At 44.0% G+C, this 19,953-nt stretch overlaps 5 protein-coding genes across 5 annotated transcripts; 3 read left to right on the forward strand and 2 right to left on the reverse strand.

Annotated features, from left to right (window-relative positions):
* The first annotated feature begins 17 nt into the window (after positions 1-17).
* B0H65DRAFT_453732 (uncharacterized protein) lies at positions 18-1,619 on the forward strand. The gene is given in 2 exon segments (XM_062826164.1): positions 18-998; positions 1,014-1,619. The coding sequence occupies 2 exon segments, from the start codon at positions 153-155 to the stop codon at positions 1,257-1,259; spliced, it is 1,092 nt and encodes a 363-aa protein (XP_062687362.1). The 5' UTR covers positions 18-152; the 3' UTR covers positions 1,260-1,619.
* Positions 1,620-1,861: 242 nt separating this feature from the next.
* B0H65DRAFT_453736 (flavoprotein-like protein) lies at positions 1,862-3,261 on the forward strand. Its single transcript, XM_062826165.1, has 4 exons — positions 1,862-1,888; positions 1,945-2,277; positions 2,333-2,934; positions 3,011-3,261. Exons 2-3 carry the CDS (start codon positions 2,251-2,253, stop codon positions 2,921-2,923), a joined length of 618 nt encoding a protein of 205 aa, XP_062687363.1. The 5' UTR covers positions 1,862-1,888; positions 1,945-2,250; the 3' UTR covers positions 2,924-2,934; positions 3,011-3,261.
* Positions 3,262-4,243: 982 nt separating this feature from the next.
* B0H65DRAFT_64939 (amidase signature domain-containing protein) lies at positions 4,244-6,219 on the forward strand. Its single transcript, XM_062831218.1, has one exon. It carries the CDS (start codon positions 4,403-4,405, stop codon positions 6,122-6,124), a length of 1,722 nt encoding a protein of 573 aa, XP_062687364.1. The 5' UTR covers positions 4,244-4,402; the 3' UTR covers positions 6,125-6,219.
* A 384-nt stretch (positions 6,220-6,603) lies between these two features.
* B0H65DRAFT_64946 (uncharacterized protein) lies at positions 6,604-8,988 on the reverse strand. The gene is made up of 2 exons (XM_062831219.1): positions 8,601-8,988; positions 6,604-8,543 (listed from the first exon to the last, which is right to left on the reverse strand). The coding sequence occupies exons 1-2, from the start codon at positions 8,736-8,738 to the stop codon at positions 6,708-6,710; spliced, it is 1,974 nt and encodes a 657-aa protein (XP_062687365.1). The 5' UTR covers positions 8,739-8,988; the 3' UTR covers positions 6,604-6,707.
* A 9,711-nt stretch (positions 8,989-18,699) lies between these two features.
* Positions 18,700-19,275, reverse strand: B0H65DRAFT_417663 (uncharacterized protein; the record flags this gene model as incomplete). The annotated part of the gene is made up of 1 exon (XM_062824102.1): positions 18,700-19,275. A coding segment is annotated over one exon (576 nt), but the record flags the coding sequence as incomplete, so codon positions are not given.
* Between the last annotated feature and the right edge of the window lie 678 nt (positions 19,276-19,953).

Consider the following 19,953-nt stretch of genomic DNA (forward strand, 5'->3'; position numbering starts at 1 on the left):
TTCTTTCATTCACATGGAACGAAAGCGCCGCATGCCTCTTCATTCATAACGCCGTCATATCACTTACGAAACAAATTAGCGCTCAGCTTCATCCCTCCCAAAATCTCGGCTTTTCTTCAGCCAACCCAGCCAACAGTGGGTTAAAAAAAAATATGCTCATGCGCCAAATCTCCTCCAAAGAATTCCCCGACCTATTCACCACCATGTCCTCATCCGGTGGCGCTGTCACCAACGGCGCCGGCGTCGCTCCCACCGCGCCCGCAGTCGAATACCACAACCCAACGGACGACACCACTCTTTCCAACGAGGATAACAATAACACAGCACTAGACGACGTCTGGGGCGACGATGGCGACGACGATCATAATGACGTCTGGGGCGACGACTCACACTCACACTCCCACTCCCACTCTCATGAATACCACCATCATCATCACCACCACGATTCAACAACAAGAAGCAGAGGCCACGGACACGGGCATCCTTCAGATATCCCCCGCCTCCAACAGGAACACACAACAGCCGGCTACCGCGACGGCATCACCGTCGCCAAAGCTGAGCACGTGCAAGCTGGGTTTGACGAAGGGTTCGGGCTGGGAGCGACGATCGGCGCTGTGGCGGGGCAGTTGTTGGGGGTTTTGGAGGGGTTGAGTTTTTCTCTTGGTGGCTCTTCTTCGTCGGCGAAGGGGCGGCGACCGCAGCAGGATAATGAAGAAGAGGAGGAGGAGGAGGATATCAGGGAGAAGGTCAAAAAGTTGTTGGCGGAAGCAGAAAAGGATCTCAGCGTGCAAAGTATCTACGGGAAGGAGTACTGGGATGAGGATGGGACTTGGAGGTATGAGGTGCCGGGGGAGTCTAAGGCGCAGCATGAGCGGTATCAACATCCTGAGCGAGAGCAACAGCAGCAAGACCAACAGCGACAGCGGGATCAAGAGGACATGACAGAGAAAGAGGGCCAAGAAGAGGAAGAAAAAGAAGAAAAAGAAGAAGAAGAAGAAGAAGAAGAAGAAGAAGAAGAAGCAGAAATCCTCTTCCCCGACGTTGCGCTAGCGCATCCGCTTATCAAGAAGTGGGATCAGATCATCCGCACCGAGCTGGCGGAGAGGTTTGGGTTGGTTTGGGATGTTGCGGTGTTGTTGCCGAGGAGCGAGGAGGATGAACATGAGGAGGGTCATGAGCATGGTCATGTGGTGAAGGGTTCGGAAGAGCAGAAGGATGCGAAGCCGGTGAGGGCGACGAGTCAGGCGTTGGCTTGGTGAAGGCTGGAAGATATGAGCAGGATCATTAATTCGTACTAGTCAGACGGTCGGTGTTGTAGACCTGACGAGTAATGATTGAGGGACGTCTTGATATTATGGAGGTGAGGAGGACCGAAGAGAGGATACGTGAACTTCAAATAAAAGATCTCTTTACCCGGGTGGTCTTCACTGCGGTTGCGACATGCCTTCGTTCTTGTTTTGGCTATCATGCCGAGAAGGACCAGTGACGGATACTCGTCAGGTCTTAACTAGTCAGAGGTCGGTTTTAAACTAGTCAGACGGTCGGTTTTGAAGACCTGACGAGTAGTGTACAATGTCCCCTGACCCTGGAGAACAGATGCTAGAAAAGTATCTCTTCCACGCAATGCGAGAATCCCCGAGTTTGATGCTATGTATTCCCAAAGTGAAACTCTTGAGGTTTGTCGATGGTAACAAAGCATTACCAATGATACGAGGCTGGGGTTCACTTTGACCCCACATTCCCATGAGTCGCTGACTGTGAGCTGAACAATTGAGTCCGAGTCAGGTATCCCGGCCGTTGTCATCCGTTATTCAGCAAAGCCCCAGTCCGATGAGCTAAGCAACCAATCACAACATTGTACGGGGATCAATAACACCATATCCAGCCAGTAAGCTTGTAGCTCCGGGATTCAATGTTGCAAATAGTAAATGATCCGAGTTTGAGACCCCTCCCGATCTGCTCTTCAGCGGACGCTGTTACCCTTTGTTGTCGATTTGGAGTTGATTACGGTAATCATGACGAATCCGGGTCACTCTTGTTATCGATGCTGATGAACTGCAGGTATATCCCTGTGGTGCCGAGACGTCCCTGATTCCGTCCCTTTTGGAGTTCATCGTATATAAGGAGGACTGTGCCACATCCTCTGTGAGCTCGAATTGAATCCATTCCAATTTATCCTGCAAGACTCTCTGCTGTTTTCTTTACTTACCTTACACTTATACACCACTCTACTCTTAATACCTAGTCAAGATGGCGCCCAGAATCGCAATTGTTTACGTAGGTACCTGTTGTTCTTGATCAGTTGGTCAAATGGCTAATCAACCATACCTAGTACTCGATGTACGGCCACATCGGGCAGCTTGCTCAAGCTGCTAAGGCTGGCATTGAGAAGGCCGGTGGCACTGCCGACCTCTACCAGGTCCCCGAGACCCTCTCCGACGATGTCCTCGCCAAGATGCACGCCCCTCTCAAGCCCACCGACGTCCCCGTCATCGAGGACCCCGCGATCCTCAAGGAGTACGATGGCTTCCTCTTCGGCATCCCTACCAGATACGGCAACTTCCCCGCGCAGTGGAAGACCTTCTGGGACAAGACCGGCCAGCTCTGGGCGACCGGCGGTCTTTACGGCAAGGCGGCCGGTCTCTTCATCTCGACCGCTGGTCTGGGCGGTGGCCAGGAGTCGACGGCCATCGCGGCCATGAGCACGCTTGCCCACCACGGCATCATCTACGTGCCTCTCGGCTATGCCAAGGTGTTCGGCGAGTTGTCCGACCTCTCGCAGGTTCACGGCGGCAGCCCCTGGGGTGCTGGTACCGTTACTGGCGGTGATGGCAGCAGGCTGCCGAGCGAGCTCGAGTTGAAGGTGGCGGGCATCCAGGGCGAGGAGTTCTACAACACCTTGTCCAAGCTTACCGGTGCGTGAGAGTGCAAGCGGTATGCATCCTTTGCTTGTGATGAGCGCGGAATTGATGTTTTCGCGAATGGTCGCTAATGGTGCTTCTCCTGACAGGCTCGAAGAGTGGTAATGGCGCAAAAGCAACAGCTGCTGTCATTGAGGCACAGCCGGTAGCTTCTCAACCAAAGCCAGTGTCGCAACAGAAGAAGGAACCCGTGAAGAAGGAAGAACCGGTCCCTCAGCTGAAGGAAAGCAAAGAAGGTCCTTGTGGATTGCCTTCCAAATGCGACGTCATGTGAACTCGTGAAGGCGATTTTGTCAGTTTAGCATGCAATTGATACCAATTCAAAACAGTTAATATCCAATCTGCCCAGCTCCTTTTTCTGTGAAAGGCTGAGGACACAGCTGCTTGGAGTGGTGAGGGTGAGCTCGAGAAAGAGAAGCTGGTGCTGAAACCCCGAGATTGCACCGCGAACAGCAGAGAGAAAGACCCCGCCCCCATATTGTGCCCGCCCCTGCAAGTGGAGGAGGGGCGGGTGTGCCTGACATCTGGTGGAGCCGCCGGCAGTTGACGACCCCACCCATTCCACGACTTGCACTCGTGCACGGACAATTTGCACTCGTGCACGGACAATTTGCACTCGTGCACAGACCACCCCAGGTCGCTCGGGAAGGGTATTTAATGTCAACCACCGCTCCCACTTTTGCTCTTGTTTTCTTCTTTTTTTCTTCAGCTCTCTTTGCCTTTTGGCTTAGATCAAGTGTAGTATCTGTTCTTTTCAGTTTAATCTCTGAAAGTGCTCTACGGAGTACAATCGTGATTATTCTAATTTTTGCAACTCGGTCGGTTTCCCTCTGTGCTTGCACATGGTTACCTTCCACTGTGTCCCTGGTATTACACTGCCTCCAGGCGACGCGAACCACTACATCTTGCTTGTGCTCACCCTCTTTCATTGCAATCCTGGGCTTGAAGCTCGGGATGTAAAGAAGCAGGATACACAACATCTTGAAATGCCAGACATAACTGGATTCGAGACTTCGCGTCTCGATCCGGTTGGTTCTCCGGACCGATATCCGGTCGATGATCTGACACCATTCACCATCCCCGAACGACGGTTCAACTTTTACGGCTCGCTTCTGGATGACGCATCCCGACTCTTGTACGCGTTCACCACCTTCCACATCTGAGATCGTGCCTACATACCTTTTTGAGTCACTGGCCCATCACGGATAGTGAGGACGTCTGTTCCTTGGTTTGTAGAGACCTTCAGGTTCTCATTATCCCCAGCTAAGTCCGAATCTGGCTCGCCGATAAACTTCACACTCGACGTCCTCTGGTTTCCACGAACCAACAGGCCACGACAGATATGCAGCTACGTAACAGATGCTACCCTAATATCTGCGGCGCATCCATATAAACATCGCCATGTTTCTTATCCATCGACTTTACTCTTCTATGCTGTTAGCCACTGTTCAGCCTTCACTCCATCTTCTACGTCAACAGAGATGAGATTCCTACAGTCTCTTTGTCTCCTTCCTCTAGCCACGGCCTTCGGGTCATCATGGTACCACAATGCCTTCTCCTGGCAAAAGCCACTCCTGGGCTCAACAGTCAACGGTGTACATTTTCCATCGCTATTGGATGCCGATCTCGAGGATCTCGCTGCCGGGCTTGAGAAAGGCTTGTTCACCAGCGTTGATCTCGTCAATGCCTATACTCGACGTATTCTGGAGGTCAACTCAACCCTCAAGGCGGTCACCCAGCTCAACCCTGATGCCCTCACAATAGCGTCGGAGCTGGACATTGCTCGAACAAATGGCACAATTAGAGGCCCGTTGCATGGCATCCCGATCCTGCTCAAAGACAACATTGCCACGGCAGACAAGATGGACAATACAGCCGGCTCATATGCTTTGGTCGGAGCCAAAGTGCCCGAGGACAGCACGGTGGCCGCCAAGTTGAGGAAAGCCGGTGCCATTATCCTAGGGAAAACAAACCTGTCTGAATGGGCCAACTTTCGCAGCAAAAATTACACTTCGGGCTGGTCCACCACCGGAGGCCAGACTGAGGGAGCATACTATCCCCAGCAGGACCCGTCCGGGTCTTCGTCCGGCAGCGGCGTAGCCAGCGCTCTCGGTCTAGCCCTAGCTTCTCTCGGAACCGAGACACACGGATCCATTCTCGCGCCATCGGACGCCAACAACCTCGTAGGCATCAAGCCCTCCGTCGGCCTAACCTCTCGCTACCTCGTCGTCCCCATCTCCGAGCACCAAGACACCGTCGGCCCCATGGCCCGAACCGTCAAAGACGCAGCTTACGTCCTCTCCGCCATCGTCGGCTCCGACCCCAACGACAACTACACCTCCGCCATCCCCTTCTCCTCAGACAAAACCCCCGACTACGTCGGCGCCTGCGACTACTTCGCCCTGCGCGGCGCTCGCATCGGCGTTCCGCGCAACTTGATCGAAATCGACGGCGACGACGACCCCTCCACCAGCCCCTACGCCCCCCTCCTCCCGGCCTTCGAAACCGCCCTCTCCATCCTCCGCTCCGCAGGCGCCACCATCATCGACGACCTCTTCCTGCCCGGCTTTGACACCATCAAAAAGGAAAACTTCGAGTTCACCGTCGTGGACACCGACTTCCCCCGCAACCTGGCGACTTACTTTGCCCAGCTGATCGTCAACCCGCACAACCTCACCTCCTTGAAAGATCTCGAGCGCTTCACCCATTCTTTCCCTGAAGAAGACTGGCCGGAACATGACACGCTCACTTGGGACCGCTCGTTTAATGTCTCTGCTACTACCACTCCCGCTCAAGCGTGGGGAAACTATACCGCTTTGCAGCACTACGCCGGCGAGCTCGGTCTCTTTGGGGCTTTGAAGAACCATAGTCTTGATGCGATGGTGTTACCTACCATGTTTGCCATGGGCCTGCCGGCGGAGCTGGGGAGTCCCGTGATCTCGGTGCCTATGGGGAAGTACCCCGAAGATGCGAAGAAGTTGAAGAACGGGTATGGAAACCAGTGGCTGGTGGCGCCGGGGGTACCGTTTGGATTGGCGTTCATGGGCGAGAGGTTCAGCGAGGAGAAGTTAATTGGGTTGGCGTATGCGTTTGAGCAGAGGACGAAGGTTAGGGGACAGGTCAGGCCGTATTTGGTGCCGAGGACGGAGGTGGGGGATGTTGTTGTCGGGGTTGGGATGGACGTGGGGAAGGGGGATTTATAGGCAGGTGGTTAAGTACACATTATTGTCTTTGCATACGAGAGTGGTTTCGAGCGTAGTAAATAGGAAGAGTCATAGTGTATGGACATAAATTACTCTACTACTGTCCAAGCGGTCAGTTTTTGTCCGAGACGTTAAAACAAGGTCTCATCCGAAGAACTCTCCCCAATTGCACGTGGAAGCAAAGAAGAAATGTTTCCCACTGTAGCGGACCTGATTTACCAACGTGTACACACACAACCAACCAACAACACCCAACTTCGGAAAACGTCAAACGCCATGGTCTCATTCATTCCCCTCATCAAAATCATCCCTTGCGTTATCTCACTCAACTCCGGTTTCCATTCCATGCCCGTCAGCCGGTCGGTTGGTCATTGACAACATTCATTGGTATATACATAGACATAATGATACCCAAAAAGTAGTACTCCTTTCAAGTTTTCCAAACGCTCCTCCGGTTGCCCCCATCCATCTCTTCTCTCATCCCATAGTCATTTCTCCAGTATATATACGAATCGAGTCGTGGGTATACATCACTCATCATAATTCCTTGTCAGCCCCCTCCCTCAATGTCCAATACCTGATCTCATGGATCCACGCCCGTTGTCATCCTAGCCGAACTCCCATTCATCCCTTCCCCTACAGGAGGACTTTGACTCTCCTTATCTCTCGCCGCTGTCGTACTCCTAGTGCTCTCCGCGCGACTGATATCCGCAGTAACAGTGCCGCTTCCACTTCCCTTTTCTTTCTCCACCTGTTCATCTATTTGGACGATTCTCTCTGGCTCTTTGCCCTTGGTCGTTACCAGTGTTTCCTCGCCCGAGTCACTCTCCGTTGATGTCCGGATGCTTTCTGACACCGAGGTCCGAGCTGTGCTACTCTCTGCTTGGGGGGTTCTTTCGGTCGTGGTATTCGATGGTGCAGATGTCGATTCCGCTGTGGTGGCCGCATTATTGTTGCTGCTCTCTATCCTGCTCTCCTCTTCGGGTTCGACAACGATGAGCGGCACTGAGTCGAGACGAAGACTTGGCAACCTGGTCGGTAGGTTCCCGGCTCCGACACCCGCTCCACCTGAGATGCTCCTCTGGTGAGCAAGCGTCCGGCCTCCATCCGTGCGCGTAGGGGACGACAACATCGAAGAAGTCTCTTCGGCTAATGGGGCAAGCGCTGGTGACGGACCGGGGTATTCCGGAGGTGGCTCGTTGTACGGCAGTGGCGTCAGACTTGTGGGACTGTTCCTACCAGATACAGCGGCAGAGGCAACCGGAGATCGGAAGGGAGTCAAGTCGTCCAAGCGAACGTCTTCGTACCCTGGTGGGGGTGGCATGTTGACAGCGCCCAGGTCAGCATCGTCGGCATCGATCATCTCGGGGCTGGATCCAGCGCGCGGGGTATTGGCAGCCGAGTTTGCCCTGGACCTCGATATCGATCTTCCGCGCTCGTGGCTGTTGCGAGTAACAATGCTGAACGTGCTGCTACCGCCCGCTCCAGTCAAGGGTGTTGCTATAGCCGGCGAATCGAGGAATTGATCACCCAACCTGGATGTGTCGACACTGAGTGAGCTCGAACCTCTCCGATGGTGGGCAGCTGAAGTACTACTTGTAGGCCTTCCCCCCTGCTGCGACACCGACATGCTTGCCGCGTCGCTTAGCAAACCGACCCTCTCGCTTTCCGTGCTGTTAGCCCGGATGCGCGTGCCGTCCGCCCTGGCGACACCCAAGTCCGCATACTGTACGCTGCTCGTCGCGCGCGATCGCAACTCCCTGATGCGATTGTGTTCCTCACGAAGCACCTCCAGCTCCTCGGTATTCCGCGTCGTCTGGACCCGCGCCTGTTCTCTAATCTGGCGCAAAGCTGCAGTGTTATGGGTTTGCCGGGCCTCTTGCCTAAGTCGTCGCCGCTCCTCCCGCTCCTGGTTTGCGCGTCGCCTCGCCACACGAATTTGGTACAACGCCTCCATTTCCTCGTCGCGCAGGTGCTCCTCGTCCTCGGCAGTCGGCATCTCCACCACGACATCGATACCAGCGCGCTCGCCCTCTCTGCCTAGTACTCGCTCGTTCTCGGCAGGGGCTGGTCGGTAGGCCGGGAGTGTCATGATGCTGCGGATCGACTGGTTACGGTTCACCTCAGCTGTCGTTCCTCCTGCCGCTCCTGTCCCGCCGGCTGCGGCGGTCCGAGCGTTCACCGCATTGAGTGCCTCCTCCATGTCGTCCTGGTTTGCCCGGTTGTGGCTGTTATACTCTTCGTCGATGCCGGCCTGGGCATAGGCATGTTTGACGGCCGGGACCTTCCAACTGGTCCATAATCGCTTGAAGAAGGGCGTGGGTATGTATTTTGGATTGGGATGCCTGGCGCGGATGGCGCGTAACGTGAGGGTGATGGATAATATTAGAACGATTACGGCGACGACGAGAGCGACAATCTGCGGCGGAAGTAAGTGTTAAGAGAGCACTGTATAGTCTGGAGGAGGATAGCCTACAATGCTAGTTTTCGTGGGCTTCTGGGAGGAGGGACCATTGTCGTCGCGTGGCCATAACCTGGTTGCCATTGCAACGGCATTGGGCTCCTGTGACGGGTGAGAAGGCCGGATTGGTATCCGTAAGTGTGGTACAGGCATTTTGGCTGGTGTTTGATATGTTTGATGGTGTGTATGGAATGGTTCGAAGAAGCGGCCGAGTCGACGCTCAATGGGTTGTTGATGAAGGCCGATGTCTCTGCATTGCTCTTGGTCGTCGTCTGTCGATGGAAAGCAAGGTCTTGAACTTGGAAGAGGCAAGTCGGCAGTCGTCACACAGCCCTCCGCAAGTTGACAACGCCAATGGGAGTGTGGATGTGTGGTTGGGGGCGTTGCCGGTTTCCAACAGGTCGCAATACGCGGTGATACACGCGGTGATCGTCTCTGTACAACGGTTCGACGGGAGTAATAATTCCTTAATATCGGCGGCCGGTGCAGATATATGCACAGGTAGAGTGGTATGTAAAGGTTGAAGCAGTATTGACACAGTCTGCTATCCGCACTCTGATACTTCCACTTAGAGATATACCACTAAGCAAATGACAATAGAAACAAAAAGTCCGCCTTGGCGGCTAACAAGTCGACCGAATTGAAGTTGAAGTTTCAGTTGGAAGGGAACAAGAGGAAATCGATATCACGCTCGCATTTCGAAGAAAGGTCACCTAATCTTTCGGTAAGGCGGGCGGGCAAGCGTGCGACCTGGAGGGCTGCCTGGGAAGTGGAAGCCAAGAGAGAACGTCGGGTAGGGATGCAGGGGCTTTACTGGGCAGTGCCGCCTCGTGTTGCGCCGTCAGTGTTGCGCAGTTGTTTACCATGCCCCTGGTGAATCCGTTAGAACGGTACTACAAGAGCAACAACAGGGTGCAGGGCAACAGCCATGTATTACGTCTTTGAGTACTTGAAAACAGATTGTCTTCCCAAAGATATAACTTTATGAGCTATGTAGGGCTTTTTGTTATTCTAAGCTTCTCATGACCCTCCTACCCCCAAGAATATGCACATCCCAAGAACCTCACTAACAAACAGCTAAACTGTTAGGTGGTGTTGAACCCCACTGTCCAGCTCGACCGTAGCCGCCCCACTGCATCAAAACGACACTAAAGTCCCGCAGTAGATCGTTTTTATCAGAAAGCACGTAAAGTGGGTCAAAGAGATATGCAGTAAGAAGTGATTGATTCTGGTGATCCTTGTCCCAGTCCTTTTCGAGGGTTCTGGGGTTTAAGTACAAGAACTAGGATTCTAGGAGGCTAGTCCTTATATAGTAATATTGTCAGACAGCCTAGTTATCAAGCCATAGTTATGAGGGGATTCCTATACTATATATATAGTGTATAAAGCTATATAGATAGGGAGGTATATATTGGATTAGAAGTCTGGCTATCTATGTATACCCTGATAATTTAATATACCCCCTCAACTAAAGGCATTAAGGCAAAGTTAAATAAAATTGCTAATTATATAAAACTATTCCCAGTCTAATCCTTAATTGTATTTAAATCTATATATTTCCTTTCCTTCTTATTTATATTGATATTTCTAATAGACTTTATATACAATAATTTTCTGAAATCTTTGTATTTATTAGCGGTCAATACTTTAATTAATTTGTTTGCTGGCATTTTTATCGTTTTATAATATTTAACCTTAATATATCCTTCCTATACTTTTTATTGTAACTAATAACGGTAGATATCAATATAATGGAGTTTGGTATTTAGTTTGCTATTCTTAATAGTAATAAGGCGAATTATTTACTAATTATTATATTAAATGGTGGGAATCAGATTAATAAGATGAATTAGCTATTTAATTAGCCTTATTGTAAATATCGCCTCCTTAACTATATTTCTAATTGCTCATAACTCTGCTTTTATTATTAATATTATAATTATTATTTATTTCGTTGCTCCTTAGTATATAAGACTATTAAAAAGTTTAATAGTAAATTCTTGAAAACTCTTTCGATTAAGAAGGTTATTAATAAAGGAAATATTTAAAATAACTTTAAGAATATTATTACTTCTAAAAGCTAAGGCCAGTTCGCTAGTGTAGTAAAGATAATATAATACCTTATTTGCTACCTTATAATAATTTGGATTAGGGTTATAATTGTATCGAATTAATCAGCTTGTAATAAAGGTAATATTTGGTCTAGTAATGACCGCTATATATAGTATCGAACCGACTTTAATTTAATATTGATGGATAGACTTCTTTAATATTTTGTTTTTGTATAGTATTAGTTTTTGGTTAGCTATAGGGATGAAAGTTGTATATTTATTATTAGTAAGGTTATAAATCTTTTCGAAATAAGACCGCTAGGATAGCTATATTTTTTTAACCTTTCGATTTCGGATAATTTTTATACCGAAGAACTATTGTAGCTTATTACTTTTAATAAAATAATATTAACGTTTTAAATTTTTTATATATTATTAAACCTTTATTTTTCGTTGTTTAGGGTAAGCGAAGATAATATTATTTATATAATAGAAGATAAAGATCATATTTTTAATAAGAATATAGGGCTCTTCAGGTATAGGTTTAAAGCCGTTGTAAATAAAAATGTTAATAAATTCGCGTTATTATAGTAACGGTAATTAGCGTAGGCTATAAAGTACTTTGTAAATTCTTAGTACCTTACCCTCCTTTTAATACCCCAACGGTATCTTTATAAATATTTCTTCGTCGAAATTAATGTTAATAAAGGCATTAACCATATTATACTAAATTAGTTCGAAATTAAATCGAATAATAATAGTAATAATAGTTCGAAATAATTTCCTAGCGAGAGTTGAAGTATAAGTTTCTTACCTTATCTTCTATTATTAATCCCTTCAAACTACGAATTTCGCCTTAACTTTATTGAATTTTCTATTCTTATAAAACTTATATATATAAAGCTATATATAATCGAATATTTATTTTCTTCGAGTTTTGGGCTTATTAGTATTGACTTCTACCTAAATATTTATATTTTTATAGCTATCGAAGTATTTTTGCTTAATTATGAGGGATTAGGCTCGAAGGAGGTAGTTATCGAAGTTTTTATAGTATTTAGGTAAATCTGGAAGGTTATAGCAATATATAGTATTAAATTTATCATCCCTAATTAAATAGTTAAATTAGGCTTTCATAATTATTTACCCTTAATAAGGAGTTACTAATTAATAAAATCTTCTAACGTTAAAGGTTACTTTCTATAGAATAAATCTATTTGTAATAATATTTTTTTTAGATAGGTATTTTAAAAGAGACTAATAAAGAAAGAAGACGGCGGTGGTAAATTCGGAGGAGTTGGGTAATAGTTGAGGACGTAATTAAAGAATATTTTTAATAGGTTATAACGTTTAAGAATTCCTTATATTTTTTTTTCGCTCTCTATTAAATTTAATAATAGTAAATTATTAGGAAGTTTAATTATATATACGTCTTCGAAATCGATTCGGCTCCCGAAGTAATTGTAAGTTTCGTATAATTAATTTATTTATTAAATAAATCAGCGAATTCGTTAAATATAACCTTAAAGTTGGCCTTCTCTTTAAAAATATCTTTAATAAAGATAGTATCTTTATCGAAGATTACGTTTCAAATATTAATAATACAATTATTATAAGGATTCTAAATCCGGTAAATAAATAAGGATAAATAATTAATAAAATAACCGATCTATACCTTTAAACTATATTTCTTTCGTCTCTCTTACTTTAATTAAGTAATTGTAATTATAGCGTAAACTTTATAGCTATAAATTCGAAAGTATAAGAAGTTTAGCTTTCGAAGGGTGGTGAATTTATATTAGCGAATAATTAAAATATGAAATCGTTTGTATAGGGATTTCCAATTGTAAATATAATAGGGTAAGCAGTTTATTAAATAAATAATTACTAATATAATTTTTATTTATAAACCTTCTATTATTTGGGTACTAATAATTATAGTTTTACCCTTCTCTTTAATAATACCCCTTGAATATTTTGCCCCGCTATTTTGAATTTGAATATTTGGAATATATATTTCGATTTTAATTCCTCTAATAGCGAAAAACTTTTTAATAGCTTATATTTTAATAATTGTATTATTATATTTAACGTATTGTAGTTTAATATCGTACCAGTTTTTGAGGATAATAAATAAGTCTTTGAAGTAAACGAGGATCGATGGAATTATCCTATTTTGAAGGTAGTAGTCCTAAATATAGCCGGTATATCGATAAATAATTAGTATTACGTTAATATACTTTATCTTATTAGGGTTATAGTTAAGGAAGTCGATAGCTAACTTTTCGCCTAGTTTATTACTTCGATTATATTATTTTTATTTAATTTAGCGTTTGATTTTCGTAGTGCTATATATATTATATTAAACGGTAGAGGGGCCTTTAAAATAAGTTCCTTCTACGTTATAAAAGTAGTTAAGGATTCAAAAATTATAATATTTAAATTTGTAGTATTAAAAAAGACCGTTCTTCTTATAATATTTATAGTTAGTAAAGAATTAAATTAGTTTTATCTTATAAAGAAACTAACCTTAATTTTAGTAAGGGGAATGTTTTTAAAAATAGTTTAATTATATTGTAAAAATAATTTATAAAAGAGTATATTATTTGGGGAGCGGAGATAATTATTGTGTAGTTTATAATCCTAATAATAGTTTTACTTCCTTAGGAGTTAGAAAAATATTAAATTAAATACAAAATTAGGATTAAATGTTATATCTTTTAATTTTAATTTTTTAAATCCGTTCTTCCCTTAAATAATAATGTTAATAATATTGTATCCTTAAATAGAAATAATTAAGTTTCTAACCTATAAAATTTCCCTATATAGGGTGCGCCGAAATGAAATAAAATGAATAATTTTATTGAATATATATAACGAACTTTTAGAGTCGAATATTATGTAGTTCTTAAGTAGGTAAATTGCGTTTTCGCTTTCCCTTATTTAGGAGGCTATTTAATTAATATTGAAAGTAGTTTAATAGACGCCTTTATTAGCGAGTTAATTTAGAGTATTATTATTCTCTTAGTTATTTTAATAGTTTTTATTGTAGTTAGAATTATTATCTTTCTTAAAATCCTTATTAGAGAAAGGAGCGTTATATTATTTAATTAATTATTTATAATAGATATTGATTTCTGTACGTAATTCGTCGTTTTTATGAAGGTTCTTTTTAATAACCTCCTAAGTCTTTTTTTCCTCCTTTCTAACTAATTTTAGCTAAATGTGGGAAAATATACTAATATTTTTTAGGAGAGTGGATACCTTATTTATATATTTTATAATAAGGAGGGGTCTTTTCTAAGGATTTTATTAATTTAGTTCGCTTCCTCTTATTATAATATAGTTTATTTTAATAGGTGTCCCTGTCTTCGATATCGCGTTTATTTAATGTAGGCCCTATTCCGAAATTTCCCTTCTTAATATTATAAGCTTTACTTATTAACACGGCTAGAATCTTCTTAAGGATACTTTTACGGCGGAAATCGCCGGATACGTTTCGAAAGTTTAATATATTCTCTTCGATATTTATAAAGCAGTGCTAGTTAACGCCGGCTATTTAAAGGGGACGAACCGTTCTTAAATATTTAAGAAGGTTATTAAATTAAATATTAATTTAAGTAGTTTTTAGAATTGTATAACGTTTAGCGAGGGTTATAATCCTATCCTGGCTATTAATCTATTTATTTATCCTACTCTTAGGTTTTTTTATAAGAGGTTTAAAATATTTGTAATATTGACGGCGAACTTCAATTTGGGTATTAATAGGACGGCAATTATAGGTTCTTTTAAATATAATTAATTATTCTAGGGTTATACCTAATTTATCAAAAGTATTAACTTTATATTTAATATAAATGGTCTCTTATATTTATATCTTAATACGATTATTATATAATTTAAAGTCGCTAACGATTTTATACCGAAGGTTATTAGTAGATTTGTCGGAATTAAATATATACTTACTAATTAATAAGAAATCGGTTAATAAAACGGTAAGGTCCTTTTCCCAATGTGAAAGCGTGATCCTACGAGAGATACGATAACAAGATTAGAAGCCACAAATCAAAGTAATATTAAGTGTAAAGAGGGAAAAGGAAGGTTGACGAACGAGGGCATCACGGATCTAAACATATAAGTTAGATCTGCCACTCGTACCCGCCTTCCTAATCCGTACGGTCTTATTGATAAGAACATGAGCCTCATTCCATCCGATATGTCGCGACTATTAGGCGTGCCATGTCTATGTCCCCGGGCAACTATCCAGCTATGCCGTGATATTACCCCCCCCCGTAAAAGGAAGGCTCAGCCCTAGAGCCATAAGAAAAGGATATGCGATGAAAGGAAACAATTGAGTATGTAACAAAGAAAGATGATATGTAAACCTATTGCAACGGTTGGTCCAATTTGTTTTGTTGCGACGGAATGTTAGAAACCCAAACTCCACGCTAAGTATCGCGACCATGTATTTAACCTGGTTGTTGTAAATGTAAAAAACTTGTAAAAAAAATTTCTCCTAGTGTGACTCGAATAGGCCGCTTTCCCGATAGAGGATAGATGTTATCAGACCTTGGTGCGCTCTTGTTAGTTTAATGGGCTGTTACTCTACGCCGCTGCACTACGTAACTAAGGCTACGATTTGTACTCTATTGTCTTCTAGCCTATCCTTATTAACCCGCTTCTTCCCCTCATTTTCGTCTGCGTAGCTTTTTCCCTTTTGCTGTACCTTCTAGAGGAAGGTTGTTATCTTTGTAATCTTTCGCTATTGCCCTATTTTTAGCCGTACGTAGCTAGATGCCTAGCCTCTTTGGTGGTCCAGGCTTGTTATGGTTTGCCTCGTCGTTATGGTATTCCTTTAATTTCTTTGCTGCGTTCTTGAATACCTCTGCTAGGTACCATTCCGGGTTAGGATCCTAACCCTTCCAATCCACCTGGTATTTCACCTTCCCGTCCACTAGCCTGCTGCTTACTACCTTCTCTACTTCCCATTCTTCCTCGTTGTTGATAATTTCCCTCGTTGGGTTTGTATTTGCTTGCCCTGGTAGTGGATTTCCCGGATCTTTTCTAAGGCGGTCTGCGTGGAAGATTCGGGATCCTTGCTATGTTGGCGGGGTCTCTAGTTCGTATGAGTGTCCGACTATCCGAACGATTTCATAAGGGGTGCGAGTTAAGGGGAAGTCTAGCTTGTTGTTGGGTCTATCCGTGGACTAGCTCTTCTTGATGATGAAGACTTTATCCCCGACTTTGAAATCTGGCTCTCTGCGATGCTTGTTTGCCGCCCTGGTCTGTCGCTCTTGAGATCTTTTCACTGCTGCGCGTGCCTCGTCCTGTACTGCTTTTAGTCGTTTAGCCGCCTATAGAGCTTGTTGTCGGGATAGTTTATCTCGTGGGGAAACCGGCTCTTCCTGCCCTGTCCTTTGTGACTAGTCAAACGGCATGTGTGGTTCCCAATTAAAGACTACCTTATGGGGAGTTATGCCGTCTAGATTGTTATGAGGGAGCATATTTTGTATCGTATCGAGTGTTAGCAGAATTTCGGACTAGTCGTCTTGGTGATGGGAAATGTATGGCCGTAGTCGTTGATCGATATATTGGTTTATGATTTCTGCTTGGCTAGCTGTCTGTGAGTGCCTAGAGCTGCTTAACTTCTACTCGATTCCTAATAACTGGGCCAGTTCTTGGACGAATTCTAATATAAATTGGGGGCCGCGGTTATTGGTTACCTGTCAGGGCAACTTGAATATCCGGTATGGGCCTTCAAAGTATAGTTTTGCTGCCTCTTTTCCTGTCATTGTGTTTTTGTATAGTATATACTAGGATGTTTTCGTTAGCCTGTCTACTATTACTAGGACGTTGTTGTATCTATGTCAGTCCGTGGGTATTGACTTAAAGTCTACTACTAGTGCTTGCTAAGGCTGGTAGTTTGGAGCTATCTCCGGGGGGTGTAGGAGGCCCAGGGTCTTGTTACGTAGAGCCTTTGATGACCGATAGATCCAGTAGTTATTCACGCATCTATTTACTTTAGCGGTGATACCCGGCCACTAGTATCGTTTAGATACTACCCTTCTTATTTTGTTTCTTTCCTGGTGTGTTGTTAGTAGAGTATTATGATACGCTCTGATGATAGCAGTTCTGAGGTGTCCGTCTTCTGGTACTACTAGTCTACCTTTATATAATAGCAAGCCATTTTTCTCCTCGAAAGACCCCTTACCCCTCTCTGCTTTCGTTCTGTAAATGGCTAGTGATTTGGCGGTGCGGTTTGTTTGTAGTAAGGTGTCAATTAAGTTTAAGTTCGTTCTTGTTGCTGGCTCTCCTTCCTTATTTTCGCTGGGGTTTAATTCGTTAGTACCCAGTATTGCTAGGATGTCGGCCGTTTTCGTTTCTTCCTTATCCCTTGTAAATACGAAGTAATTGTCTTTTGGCTTTAATAGGCGTAACGTTCTCTGGTCGTCTCTCTTCTCTAGTACTGTTTTTAATTCTTTTGACTTCCTCGATAACGCATCCGCCGCTACGTTGTCCTTCCCGAGTCTGTAGGTTATTTTGAAGTCGTACTTTGAAAGCTTTTTAGACTAACCCGCTTGCTTGGAATTAAGTAGGCGTTTGATATAGAAATACTCCAATGCTTAATGATCTGTCAATATGGTGAAAGGTTGTCCTTTTAGTTCGGGACGCTACAATCTAATCGCTTTGATGATGGCCAATAACTCTTTGTCGTGCACTGGGTAGTTGAGTTCGGCGGGGGATATTGTTTCTGAGAAGAAGGCAATGGGATGCTATTCTTCATCGTCTTGCTTTTGGGATAGGATTCCTCTATATACCCCGTCGGAGGCGTCTGTCTCGATTCGGGTGTCCTTGCCAAATGTGAAATGCGTTAGTACTGGTGCGTTTAATAAGCTGTCTTTTAATTTGTTGAACGCCTCTTAACATTCCTCGTCCTATAGAAAGATTTTGTCTTTTTTGGTTAGCTTAGTTAGCGGTCTAGCAATCCTGCCAAAGTTGCGAACGAATTTGCGATAGAAGTTATAGAACCTGATAAAAGCTTATACCTCCTTCAGATTTTGGGGTATTTTCCAGTCCCGTACGGCTATAACCTTTTTGGAGTTTATTGATATGCCTTCAGTATTGATGATGAAGCCTAGGAACTTTGTTTTCGTTATATGAAATTCGTACTTTTTGATATCCGCTTGGAGTCTAGCTTTACGTAGCCTTGCTAGTATTCTTTTTACGTGGATCTTGTGTTCGGCTTCGGTTTTAGAGAAAATTAGGATATTATCGATGTAGGCGCTGTAGAAGTCCTGATAGCCCATTAAGGCGTCGTTGATTAGTCTTTGGAAAGACGAAGGCCCTTTATATAGACTAAAGGGTAGTACCTTGTACTAATATGCCCCGAAGCTAGTTTTGAATATAGTGTAGTCCTTATGGCCCGGGTATATACGAATGCGATGGAAGGCCTGCTGTATGTTTATTTTCGTAAAGATCTTGGCCTCGCTGATTTTGGCTAACGTTTCGTTGATTAGGGGTAGAGAGTAGCGGTCTTTTTGTAATAGGGTATTGAGTTTGCGATAATCGACGTAAAAGCGTAAGCTACTATTGGCTTTGGGTATAAATAGGATTGGCGCCACCTAGGGTGCTGAGTTGGCTTCGATAAATCCTTTTTGGAGGTTGTCGGTTATATATTTTCGATATTCTTCGAGTTCTTCTACAGTCATCTTGTTAAGGGGGTTGAATTTTAGGTCGTCTGGTTTCTTACCCTCTTCGAAGATTATTTTGTGATTAATGTCTTTGTGGTGTTGGGGTAATGTGTCTGATTTTACTTTGTTGAATACTTTTAATTCGTTGTGATAGTATTTTGTCACTTTTTCTAATATTATTTGCCGGTCCTTTATCGGGTAGGGGTCCTTCGCCTGGGTCTTTGTTTTGGAGAGGGGTGGTTGTGGGGGTGGCGGGGTGGTTGGGGCTCCTTCGGGGTCGTGGAGCTCCCGGTATATGAGGTTTAGTTTACGAGTTCGCCGGTCTGTAGTTTGGGTTTTGGTCAGTCTAGTTTGTAAGAAGTTGGAGGGCCTCTAGTCCATATAGTCCGCCGGTAATGCGTTGTCTTTTCTAGCCGCCTCGGGTATCGATTCGAGCTGCTGGATGCGAGCGTGTACTGCTTGCAGCTTTTTTGTATGACGCTCAGTTTTCTTTTTTATATTTTCTTCGTCTATTAACTTTTTACGCTTCTTGACGTCCTTCTGATACGATAGGTCTTGGATTAGCCTTATCTGCCCAACCTCTATGTCTTTTAGCCCCAGTAAGTGGATTATATGTGATCGATACATTAAGTGATTTTTCCGATAATTTGGTAGGATATCATTCCTTTCCAGCCATGTTCTTCTGATGATTATGTTCCTTTTGAGATTGGGTAATACGATGAACCATTGTTTTTTAAATGTGACCCCATCTATATGCAAGTGGCCTCTTAGCACTAGTTCGATAGAATTAGGTATAGCCTTTTTATATAGTGTTACCAGTCCTAGTGTGAAGTCGCTATAGGACTCTAGTTGTAGGTATTTCTTTAGTTTGTTGGTAAACGATTTGTTTACGATTAGGTATGTATTTGTTCCGATGTTAACTAGTGCTCGTCGTGTGGTAATAGATAGTCTATTGTTAATTATAGTTTATGTGACTAGAAATGATTTTCCCTCGCTCAAATAATTCGACAAATTGAAGTTTAGGTGGGTGTTGTTAGCTTGGTTGTTTGAGTTAACGTTATTGATTGATACTTCCCCTAGGAAGGAGCCTTCGGGCCCTGGGGTGTTTAGTTTTCCGACTCTGAATTGGCGTCCTCTTCGCTAGAGAAATCCGTACTGTCTTGGCCTGATATGGGGTCTATAGACTCCTCGTTGGTATTGGTGGTAGAGTGCGTTTGGGTTCCCTAAGTCTTATTAGTAATGGCGGTAAGTTGGGCTTTAATGACTTTCTTAATCTTTGCTTTTTTTGGGTAAACGTTTGATATGTGTCCTACTTTGCAGTAGTTGAAGTACTTCCCCTTAGCGCGCAGTTTCTTCATTTCCTCTAGGGAAGGGCGTTAGTATTTGGGGGTCGAGTAAGCTATTTTATTACCCGCTTTGGGAGTGCGGCTGGGGCTGGTATTGGCTTGATTGACGTATTTCTTGCGGTAAGAGGTCTCTTCTATTTTGTTGCTTTTATCGATAGATTGGAGGAGACGGGCGTACTTATCAAAGGATTTCCTGGGGTCGAGGTAGGTGGTTTCCGTAGCTACTCTGAGGTTTCTGGGAAGTTTGCGGTGTAAGTCGCGCTTCTATATTGCCTTGGGT

This window comes from Neurospora tetraspora, assembly GCF_033439725.1.
Source record: "Neurospora tetraspora strain CBS 560.94 chromosome Unknown B0H65scaffold_1, whole genome shotgun sequence".
Classification (NCBI taxonomy): domain Eukaryota; kingdom Fungi; phylum Ascomycota; class Sordariomycetes; order Sordariales; family Sordariaceae; genus Neurospora; species Neurospora tetraspora.